This window comes from Leucoraja erinacea, chromosome 5 (assembly GCF_028641065.1).
Source record: "Leucoraja erinacea ecotype New England chromosome 5, Leri_hhj_1, whole genome shotgun sequence".
Taxonomy (NCBI): Eukaryota; Metazoa; Chordata; class Chondrichthyes; order Rajiformes; family Rajidae; genus Leucoraja; species Leucoraja erinaceus.
In genome coordinates, this window is record NC_073381.1 from 57,129,595 (window position 1) to 57,141,774 (window position 12,180).

Genomic DNA, 12,180 nt, shown 5'->3' on the forward strand with positions numbered 1-12,180 from the left:
ACATTTTTTAAAATCAAGCTGCTGCATGAGTCACAGTGCCACCTCACAGATGTCCAATCACAATGGATTATCTCATTTACATATGATATCACAATGGGACGGGGTAGGAGATCTCTCCCCCTCCCTCTCCCCTGTACCTTTCCCCACTCCCCCCTTCTCTCTCCCCCCCTTCCCTTCCCTCTCCCCCTTCTCTCTCTCTCTCTCTCTCTCCCTCTCTCCCTCTCTCTCTCTCTCCCCCTCCCTCTCTCCCCCTCCCTCCTATCTCCCCCCCCTCCCCTCCCCCCTCCCCCTCCCCCCCCCCTCTCCCCTCCTCTCCCACTCCTCCCTCTCCCCTCCTCTCCCCTCACCCCTTTTCTCCCTTTCTCATTCTCACTCTCTCCCCCTCCCCCCCACTCCCTCTCCACCCAATCCTCCCCCCCATCCCCCCCCTCCCCCCCTCTACCACCCCTTCCCCTACCCCTGTCTCCCCCTTCACCCTCCCCGCTCTCCACCCCTCCCCATCCTCATCCCCTCATCCCCCTCTCCCTTCCCCTTCCCCTCTAAGCCCCCGCCCCACTCTCTCCCCATCTCCTCTCCCCTCCCCCCTCCCCCCCACTCTCCTCCACTCCCATCTCCCTCTCTCCCTCCTCCCCCCCACCCTCCCCTCCTCACCCACCCACCCTCTCCTCCTCGTTACCTCCACCCCCCACTCGCTCTGTCTGTTGCCCTTATCTCACTGCCCCATTCTCTCTCTGCCCTCCCTCTCTACCCCCCCCCCCTCTCGAACCCCCTGGGGGTTGGGGGCTATGCGCCCGGGGATAGAGCGGTTATGGGGTAAAAGGAGCAAATTAATAATATTTATATAATATCAAGGGGGGTAGTTAGCATGTGTGTGGGGGGTAGTTTGTGTGTGTGAGGCTGCATGCCCTCAGCCCCCTCCCCCCAGTCTCCACTCTCCCTCGCAAACACACGTTGGGGGAATAGACCCAATGGGTCTGCACTTGGTCTAGTTATAATATAAAATTCCACCCTTAACTATTCCATTTCACGTAGGTTTAGAGGTGTGTTCTGATATAAATGCAAAATGTGCAACACCTATCATTTCCTCTCTTCATTTCTCATAATCTAGGAAGCCAAACATTCTTTCCAGATGAATCAGTGTTTCATTTACACTTCTTCTAATATGATTTCACAGTGTATCTCCTCTGCTGAACAGCTGCATCCAGGCCACAAGGGTAACCCTGAGCTTCCAGTTGCTTGCCATTTTCAATCCCATCCCACTCTCTCTCTCTCTGACCTATCTGTCTGTGGCCTCCTGCATTGTTAAAACATGGCTAATCATAATTTTGAGAACAGCTCATCATCTTCTGTCTGGACTCATTATCAACTATTACAACTTCAGGTAAATAGTTTTATTTGGTGTTAGAACTGGCTATCACTACCACAGACCAACCATCTATAATATTTGATCAGTTTTTTTCCCTCCAGAATCATGACTTGTTGGACACTTCCCAAAGTGTTGCATTTTGTAACTTCTGTGTGTCCCTTTGATTGTGTTTATGCTCTCTTATGGTCCTAATTTCATAGTTTAGTTTAGTTTGGAGATACAGAGTGGAAACAGGCACTGCGGCCCATCGAGTATAGAAATTGAGAGGTCATGTTGCAGTTGTATAAAACGTTGGTGAGACCGCATTTAGAGTATCGTGTTCAGTTTTCAGCACCATGTTACAGGAAAGATATTGTCAAGCTTGAAAGGGTTCAGAGACGATTCATGAGGATGTTGCCAGGACTAGAGGGTCTGAGCTATAGGGAGAGGTTCAGTAGGCTGGGTCTTTATTCCTTGGAGCGCAGGAGTATGAGGGGAGATCTTATTGAGGTGTATAAAATCATGAGAGGAATAAATTGGGTAGATGCACAGAATCTCTTGCCCAGTGGGGAAATCAATGACCAGAGGACATAGGTTGAAGGTGAAGGGGAAAAAATTTAATAGGAATCTGAGGGGTAACTTTTTCACACAAAGGGTGGTCGACGTATGGAACAAGCTGCCCGAGGAGGTAGTTGAGGCTGGGACTATCCCAACATTTATGAAACAGTTAGACAGGTAATTGGATAGGACAGGTTTGGAGGGATATGGACCAAACGCAGGAAGGTGGGACTAATGCAGCTGGAACATGTTGGTCGGTGTGGGGAGTTGGGCTGAAGGGCAGTTTCCACACTGTTTCACTCTATGACTCTATGTCCGCACCGACCAACGATCACCCATACACTAATTCCCTCCAGCACACTAGAGACAATTTACAGAAGCCAATTAACCTACAAACCTGTACGTCCTTGGAATGCGTGAGGAAACCGGAACACCCGGAGGAATACCATGTAGTCACAGGAAGAACCGTATAGACAGAACCCTTAGTCAGGATCGATCTCTCTGTTCTCTCTCCAACTCGTTGATTGATCCCTCAAACAGGTTACTTTATCAATAGCTTAGGTATACAATAAACCTGGCCTCGCTCACTCCAGCAAAGACATTCCCTTTGTCCGATCCATTGCTCCCCAATTCGCTCTGCATCTTACCAGTAAGTTATTTTCTCATGCTTCTGAGAAAGGCCTTTCAACCTGAAAATGTAATGCTATTTACTCTTTCCATTGGTGCCCTCAAAGTTGCTGTGTGATAACAATAGTTTTGCTTTTGTATTAAATCACGCCACAGAAAAACACATGGACAAATACCCCCGGGGGTGCTCAAGACGGGGGGGGGGGGAAGAATGAGCACCTCTATTTGATGGATCAAAGGTTAACGACTAATGGCAATGGACAACCGACTATTAGTATCAAATGCAGATGTAGTAAGGTTTGCAAGAACAGCCGAGGCCTGAAGATTCACCAGACCCAGATGAAGTGTTTGGAGGGACAGGGAGTGTCACATCGGGTATTTTACCTGGTGAGACGCAGGAGGAGCCGGGCCTCGAATCACCCCATAGAGCCCAAAGCCTCAAAGTGGCGCAACTAGTCTCTCGGAACAGTTCTCCGGAGAAGGTTCGAGTCAAATGGCCTCAGGCCTGCAAGACGGCAGTCTGGCATCAGTTCGACGAGGACGTCGACAAGGTGCTAGAAGCAACAGCGAAGGGAGATGTGGACCGAAGGCTGCGGACGATGATGACAATCATCATCAGCCTAGCTGTGGAAAGGCTTGGAGCAGTGGTGAAGATGCCGGCCAGAACACCTTTCACCATGAACCAACGAGCAACGAAGATCCACAAGATCTGGCAGGAGCTGAAGTCCCTCAAGAAGCAGTGTAAAGAGGCCAGCGAAGAGCAACGTCCCCCCTTGGTTGAGCTACGAACCATCCTGAGGAAGAAGCTGATGACCCTCCGTAGAGCTGAGTGGCACCGATGACGCCGGAAGGAAAGAGCCAGGAAGCGAGTGGCATTCATAGCCAACCCCTTCGGCTTCACCAAACAACTACTCGGGCAGAAGCGCAGTGGGAGTTTGGCTTGCTCTAAGGAGGAGATCGACCGGCACATCCAGCCGGCCTACAATGACCCTGTTAGGCAGCAGGTGCTGGGTCAGTGCAACAGCCTGATAAAACCACCTCCACCCATTAAGGAGTTTGATAGTAGAGAGCCACTCCTGAAAGTGGTCCAGGACGTTGTGAAGAGAGCAAGATTTGGCTCAGCCCCTGGCCTGAGCAGAGTCCCCTAAAGGGTCTACAAGAACTGCCCCTTGTTACTGTGGAAGATTCTGAAAGTCACCTGGAGGAGAGGGAAAGTGCACAGCAGTGGCGATTCGCTGAAGGAGTCTGGATCTCAAAGGAAGAAGATTCCAAGAAGATCGATCAGTTCAGGATCATCTTCTTGCTAAGTGTTGAAGGCAAGATTTTCTTCAGCATAGTGGCTAGGCGGCTGACCAATTTCCTCTCCAGCAATGGTTACATCGACAGCTTAGCGCAAAAGGGAGGCTTGTCTGGCAGGCTGAACCACAGCGCATCAAGTTCCTGGTCCAGGCAGTGTATGATGTCCTGCCCAGCCCATCGAACCTCTTCATCTGGGGCAAAGCAGAATCTCCAGATTGCCCGCAATGCTCAGGCAAGGGGACGTTGGAACACATCCTGAGTTGCTGCCCAAAGGTTCTTGGCCAGGGCCAGTACACTTGGCCTAACGACCAGGTTCTTAAACCCATTTCAGAAGCCAACAGCATGGGAATCAGCAGCTGCAGATGAGCACGCCCCACCACCCAGATGATCACCTTCGTGAAGGCCGGAGTGCAGCTGCCAAGAACCACAGCAGCCAGGAATCCGTCAGGAATCCTAGCAACTGCACAGGACTGGCAGCTTTCTGTAGACCTGGTGAAACACCTGAAGTTCCCACAGCACATTGCCATGACCACCCTGAGGCCAGACATCCTCATGGTCTCGGAGGCGACCAAAAACATCGTCTTGTTGGAACTGACTGTGCCGTGGGAGAACCGTCTGGAGGAAGCCCACGAGAGGAAGTTGGCCAAGTATGAACAGCTGGTCATAGACTGCCTTAAGCAGGGCTGGAATGCAAAGAGTATGCCGCCATCGAGGTTGGCTGCAGAGGTTTTGCAGGGCAATCGCTCTACAAGGCTTGAGTGCACTGGGCATCAACGGAGTGGCGAGGAGAAGAGCCATCAGGAACACCACGGAGGCGGCGGAGAAAGCCTCGAGATGGCTCTGGATCAGGAGGAAGGTCCATGGGGAGGAGCAAATGCCACCTGAACACAAGTTGTGGTCTGATCAACCACGGCTGGGTCGCCTGGGTGAGGGTGTCTTATGTTGAAATACCTGAAACACCCAATGACCCCAGGTTACATCACTGATGATGTGTTCTGGAGCATCAATAGATGTATTTTTATCAATCACTCGTAAACTTTTTTTTAGCTTGTAAATTAATTAAATTCATTTTTAATGTGTTCAAATAACTACATGGGGCTTTGAGTGGAGTTTTACAAGATGGCCTGTCAATTAGGCCTTGAGACCAACTGACCCCTGAGACCTGCCAAAATTGTCTGAGGGTGACAACAAACAGTGGGCTGGACTGTTGCTGGTGAATTTGTCTGAAAGTGGAGAAAGTGCTGCTGTGCATTTCTTTGTAAACCAGCATCTGCGTTTCCTTATTTCTATTTCTTCTCGTGTGCAAATTGGTGTCTGCCTTTTTGCATTAATACAATGATCATATTTCAAAAGTACAAAAGGCTGAAGTGAGCTTGAAAAGCGGGTAGTAAATGCATTCTTTCTTTGTGTGGTGAAGAGGTGATTTGGCTCGCGTAGAGGTTAACATTACTGGGCCCAGCTGTAAAGACCATGCTGGTGAATTACACTGCTAATAGAAAGTGAGAACAATTGATTAATCACGCGTGAATTAAAGTAAATGCAAGTAAATATTTTGCATTGATCTAAATGCATATTACAAGCAAAAAAAAAACATGAAGAAAAAATGTTCATTGTATAATCTTTTTTATTACAAGACTTATCTTCCGCTCCTATATATCATTTTTGAGAGCTGGAATTTAAATCATCAGGAATACAAAAAAAATACTAGTTCAGTATCCATGTTACATTGCTTCTACCATCAGTTGTGTCATGACCCTTCCCTGGCTAAAAAAGGCAATGCGAATGGACTGAGCATTAACTGTTCTAAGAATAAAATTAAATAACAATGGATAAGGTTACCTTGAAGTAAATATTTCATTATTTTTGAACTAAAGCTCTGGCAGCAGTAAACACAAGTTGCAAGGGGTAGACTTTGCCATAGAATAGCTGCAATTTCTAATGTCCTACACCGCTTTGCGGGCCCTTTCTGCTGAATTCCTTCTGATACGAATGGTTCTAAAACTGGAGCATAGAAATACATTGTGAGGCATTTCTATTTTAGATTGAAGTTGATATCCTTACTGCGAGCAACAAGTATCCAGTTGTGGAAGGTCTTGCTGGGGGTAGGACTCTGCAAAGGACACAGAGGATCTCCACAGTACCACTGCTAAGCATGAAAGTTCACCTTTTTTAATATTGTTAATATACTAAATAACCAAACTCTACATACTTGAAGGAGATCGTTGAATTGATTGCATGGGAAGTGGAAATAGGAATCTTGGCCAGTATGACTGAAATCACGACTGAAGGTACAGTTAAGAACTGTAAAATTAATCTGTGTCATTTATTTAATGTCTACATTTGAGCGTCCCAGAGAAAATAAAATCGGTCTTGTGTTAAAATATGTTCCAAGTTGCTGTGTGAAATGAAAGTTACTGCATCAGTCAGCTGCAGAATTTGATTACCATAGCTTTCTATAAATAGCATAGATTACACAGCCTGAGAAATTATGTGGGAGAGTTATAGCCGGTGTATGAAGGAGCTGTAGAAAATAATTTAAGATGCATGAATTTCAAATGAATTTGGGAATAATGATTGCAGCAGCATTGTTGAAATTCCTCATGGATGGCAACATTAAACAGATCACTAATATTTATTCCACCACATTGTTTGTTTATTATAAATCATTCGAAACTACGAAAGAGCTTAATATGAATTAAAATAAAGGACAACATAATCTAGGATGCTTTGATTAAAAATAATCCATCATGTTTTGCTCAATAAGTACTCTAGACTGAAAAATAGTTATTTTATTATTTGGAAAGGCTAAATGTATCATCAAAATCATTTTTGTCTTTTCTGTTTTCAAGCTAGTTAGTAATACAATTGTTAGAATTGCACCATGCCATTAATTGTGTAAACAGTGCAGTAAACTGCTTTTGCTGTTAATTTTATAGGGTTGAATTTGAATAGAGCAAGTTGTGGCAAAGTATATAATCCAGTGATTAAGTTGAACAATATATGTATCAATGCATCTCTCTATTTCCTTTCAAACTAAGAAAAGCTGAGAAATTCAGTCTACTTGCTCATCTACTAAAATGCTATATTCGGAATTTCTTTCTTATTAGCCCAGGACATAAAGAATTACCTGAGTGCAACCTATTGAGGATAATCAAACAGGGATTCCAATGACAGTCCATTAATATAAACGGACAGACATTTGGCTTGACTCCATTTAGGACACTTTTTTCAATTCGGCTCCATTTTCTTCAATATAATGCATTCAAACGACCCTTTATATTTGAGTTCAATACCTTCTATTGTTAAAATAGTTAATTTAGAAATTATACTCATTAATATTATCATTTGCAGAGTAGGGTATTGCCATTTTAATTATCTTCCAAATATCTGGGTTTATGGAGACAAGTTTTCCACAAGTCACACTGCAAAGATATCAAAGCTATGAACACAAGTTGCACAAAATTATGTCAGATTTTCCTAAGAAGCTGCTATACTGTAAGTTTGGGAAATCAAGCAACATGCCTTTCCAACTAAACCAATGCTGATTACAAACATATTTTTTGCAAAATAGTACTTTTGAAAGCTTCAGCTGTGCTTGCATGCTTTTTTGAAAGAAACATGTCCTTCATTACATTAATCAAATGCTCGATATAGAGATGAATTGATTACTCTGCATTAGCATTTATTCCTCTTTAGGATTATCTCCCAGCTAATCGCGTAGCCTAATCGGTGGCAGTATTGAGTAAAATATTGTTTAGCAAAAGTAATTAAGACAAACTTCACGAACAACATTGCTACGATAATATTTCTGAATTAGTCTTCCTTTGGTAATTAAAAAAAATAAGAAAGGGGCCTACTATGACTTTAATGGACATCCGGTGGCGCTGTAAACTGGCTGCCTCCGCTTTCAGTCTGGTATCTTTTTTATTTTTTGTTATGTATAAAGTGTGCTTTTTGTTTTTTTGTTGTTGTTTTATGTGGGGGGGCAGAGGGGATGGTAAGGGGGAAACCGTCCTTCAGTCGCTTCCTGGAGAGGATGCGACTATTATTCGAGTTGTGTCCTCGCCCCCCCCCCCCCCCCCCCCCCCCCCCTGCGATCTACCTACTGGATTGGCGCGGCATTTCCTGCCGGGACCGACCAGAGCTCCAGCAGCGGTGGCGCAGCGCTGGATACATCGCAAAGCTGGCGATGCCTCATCTGGGATCACCATTTGGAGCTCCGGAGTGTTGGGCCTGCTGCATCGACATCGCGGAGCTGTGGTTCGCTGAGCTCCCACCGCGGGCGGCGCTGACCAACATCGCGGAGTCCTGCGACCCTTTGTCGGGGGTTGCCAGCGTGAATCTCCGCCCAGCTCGGCCTGTGGACTTTGGGAGCAGCGGACTCCGGTGGGAGGTGGCCGATTTAGAGGTCCGGGCCGCTGAGGATGATCATCGGGCCACCCGTAGCGATGACTACGGGGTGCTCAGGAGCCCCCGACCACAGGTGAACATCTGAACAGATCAGCGAGGAGGTGGACTGGACTTTGGTTCCTTCCCTCACAGTGGGGAACTTTGGTGCCGCTGTGGGGATGTTTGTTTGTGTCGTGGGCTTCTGTGTTTTGTGCTTTTTTTTATTTTTGTATGACTGTAAGGAAAATTGCATTTCCTTGTCTCTTATGAGACAATGACAATAAATTGAATCCAATCCAATCCAATAATGTAGAAATATCACATAATTCTGGTTAAGATATCCAAAGATCCAGATGAGTGACACATGGACAAGTTTAAATCTATCATAGCAATTGGAAAATCAATTTCAGCTAATTAGTTACACTGTAAACCTGGAATGTAAAACCTATATCAGTAATGTTGACCATGAAATTACCATGCTGTTGTGAGAAACATAAATTGTTTAATGATGTCCTTTGGGGAAGAAACATGCCGTTTTTTCACCCCCTGACTTACATGTGACATCAGGTTCACACATTGGTTAGGTCACGGTGGAGAATTGGACTCAGCTTTAGCCATGTGACTTAGGGAGAGTGTGGACATCCTGGAGAGAGCGCAGAATATATGCGCTCTCATGGATCTGGGGATGAGGGATTTCAAATGTAGGATCAAACAGGAGAAGCTGGGGTTGTTCTCCATAGAACAAAGGAAATTTGATGGTGGTGTACTGATATATAAAAACTGAATGGAAAAAGAATACTGTTCCTATTAGTAGATGTTCAAAGATTAGTGCATACAAATTTAAAATTACATGCAAAAGTACAAAAGGGATGCGGTTAATTTAAAAGTAGAGCAACAATTAAAATTTACCATTCAATTGTTTAACCTGAAGAAATTGATAGTGCGGTGTATCATTATGATATTAAGTAAGTTTATTGGCCAAGTATTCACATACAAGTAATTTGCCTTGATGCCCAGCCCACAAGTAACAACATGACATACAGTGACAGTTACGAATGACTCAGAAAACACTAACAATTAATAATAATAACATGAATGATAAAACACCATTGATCAAGCATGTGAATCAACAAAATACCAGATCAAAGAGAGGCTACAGATTTTTAGCTGTTGAGGAGAGCAACTACTCGTGGATAAAGTGTCCAAGAAGGAACTGCAGATGCCGGAAGATCGAAGGTACACAAAATTGCTGGAGAAACTCAGCGGGTGCAGCAGCATCTATGAGCGAAGGAAATAGGCGACTTTGCAGCAGCATCTATGGAGGGTCTGAAGAAGAGTTTCGGCCCGAAACGTCGCCTATTTCCTTCGCTCCATAGATGCTGCTGCACCCGCTGAGTTTCTCCAGCAATTTTGTGTACTCGTGGATAAAAACTGTTTTTATGTCTGGCTGTGGCAGCTTTGACAATCCAGAGTCGCCTTCCAGAGGGAATTGATTCAAAGAGTTTGTGGCCAGGGTGAGAGGGGTCAGAGATGATCTTGCCCACTCGCTTCCTGGCCCTTGCAGTGTACAGTTCATCAATGGAGGGAAGGTTGCAGCCAATAATCTTCTCTGCTGATCAGAGGATTCGCTGCAGCCTCCGGGTGTCGTGCTTGGGGGCTGAGCCAAACCAGACCATGATGGAGAAGGTGAGAACAGACTCTATGATGGCCATGTAGCATTGGACCATCATTGCCCGTGGCAGATTGTGCTTCCTCAGCTGCCGCAGGAAGTAAATCCTCTGTTGTGCCTTTTTGACTGTGGAGTCGATGGTAGCCCCCCTACTTAAGGTCCTTGGAGATGATGGTTCCCAGGAACTTAAAAGACTCCACAGATGTGACTGTGGTGTTGTTGATGGTGAGTGGGGTGAGGGGAGAGGGGAGGGGGGCTCTCCTAAAGTCTACAATCAGTTCCAATGTCTTAAGATCATTGAGCTCTAGGTTGTTGCGATGGCACCAGGACGCCAGCTGTGACACTTCCTGTCAGTCGGCAGATTCCTCCCCCTGGATCAATCCAATCATGGTTGTGTCATCCGCAAACTTGAGAAGCTTGACAGAGGTGTCTGTAGAGGTGCAGTCATTGGTGTAGAGAGAGTAGAGGAGAGGGGAGAGTACGCAGCCTTGTGGTGCTCCTATGCTGAGTGTTTGTGATTCCGAGATGTGCTTTCCCAGCCTCACATGCTGCTTCCTGTCTGTCAGGAAGTTGGTGATCCACCGACAGAGGGGTTTCAGGCACAGTCAACTTGGAGAGTTTGGAGTGTAGTAATTCTGGCACAATGGTGTTGAATGCAGAGCTAAAATCAACAAACAGGATCATCGCATAGGTCTCCTGGGGGTCTAGGTGCTGGAGGATGAAGTGCAGGCCCAGGTTGACTGCATCATCCACAGATCTATTTGCCCGATATTAGTTTGATCAATTTAATGGAAGTATGGAAGCAAAGCAGTCTAATAATCCATTAAACCTGGACATCATGCCTTGACACTTGATTTAAAAACATTACCATTTCTTTGTGTGAAAGATACATCTTTTAGATGCGCCTGGGACGCATCCTCAGTGATGTGATCTGGTGGCATCGGGTGTTTTGTGTTTCTCAACATCAGACACCCTCACCCAGGTGACCGTGTTGACCAGGCCCTGACTTGCATCCCAACAGCAACCGCCCACGGATCAGCCCTCTTAATCCAAATCCACCTTGCGGCTTTCTCTGCAGCTTCGCTTGCGGATTGAATGGCCCTCATCTTTGCCAGCCCCGTAATGCCCAACTGATTGAGGACTTTGCAGAGTGAGCGTCCTACAAAGCCTCTACAGCCCACCTCTATGGGCTCATAGCATGTCTTCCAGCCTCTGTCCTGGCACATCTCCACTAGTTCCTGGTACTTTGCACATTTCCTCTCGTTAGCCTCTTCAATATGCTCTACCCAGGGCACTGTCAGTTCCAGAATGATCAGCTGTTTTGTCACTTTGGAGGTGATGATCATGTCTGGCCGGAGTGATGTTGCTGTGATGTGCTGTGGACATTTAAGCTGTTTGCCCAGATCGATGTGCGGCTGCCAGTCAGTGGCTGTGTAGAGGAGGCCCGTCCTTGTATTTGGTTGTGGTCGAGGCTTCTCTCCAGATTTGACAAAAGTGATTGAATTCTTTGGAGCGTGGTGGTGTTTGCTGTTACCGATGGCAGTGGGTATGCTCTCAGCAACCACCTTAAGCACCTGGTCATGGTGCCACCGATAGCGACCTTCCCCAAGGATCTTTGGGCAGCTGCTGAGGAGATGTTCTAATGATCCTCTTCCAGAGAAAAGTTCCAGGGCAGGAAGATGTTTTGCTGTTGCCCCAGACATGGGGATTTACTGGGCTTGGTAGGGCATCGTAGACAGTTTGGATAAGGAAACGGACGCGCTGGAAGTCTGCCTGTATGATGTTTGACCAGGTAAACCAGTGCTGCGGTATGCTCTCCCATCGTGTCCACACTCCCTGCTGCCTGAGCCCCACTATCCTGCTCACACGCTCTTCCTCCACACCTGCTCGGACCTCTTCCTCGATTAGATGGTGTCTCTCCTTGCCCTGGGCCTTGCCAACCAGTGTCTTAGGGAAGTATCCCAAACCCGCTCTGCCAGTTGCCATGACTCCCACGAATGCGTTTTGCCTTAGGCGTGACTCTGCCACCTCCACTACTTTATCCGCCCTCCATTTCCCCCCTGTTCTCACCTCGATGCCAGCTGATGAAACCTTCTGGTCTCTGGAGTCCCTGTACTGCAGAGCTTGTCTTGTTCGCGCCACCGTGTAGCCACTGATTGGGAGCTGCAAGATGTTACTGGTCCCATACAGTGCTGCACTGTTGAGGCTGCGGGGAAAGCCAAGCCATCTGCGGAGAAAGCCACTGATCTTCCTTTTGAGGGACTCAACTGTGGTCAATGGAACAGCGTAAATC

At 46.5% G+C, this 12,180-nt stretch overlaps 1 protein-coding gene across 38 annotated transcripts in view; it reads left to right on the forward strand.

The window, feature by feature from the left end:
- The first annotated feature begins 5,926 nt into the window (after nucleotides 1-5,926).
- trdn (triadin) overlaps nucleotides 5,927-12,180 on the forward strand; it is a 270,827-nt gene continuing 264,573 nt past the window's right edge. For 26 of the 38 annotated variants that reach the window (XM_055635681.1, XM_055635691.1, XM_055635683.1 and 23 more), the window contains exon 1: nucleotides 5,928-6,117. In XM_055635681.1, coding sequence (XP_055491656.1) covers nucleotides 6,096-6,117 — 22 coding nt within the window. In that variant the 5' untranslated portion in view covers nucleotides 5,928-6,095. Of the gene's footprint in view, nucleotides 6,118-12,180 lie in introns of all 38 variants that reach the window. The other 12 variants (XM_055635710.1, XM_055635693.1, XM_055635692.1 and 9 more) reach the window with 3 other exon arrangements.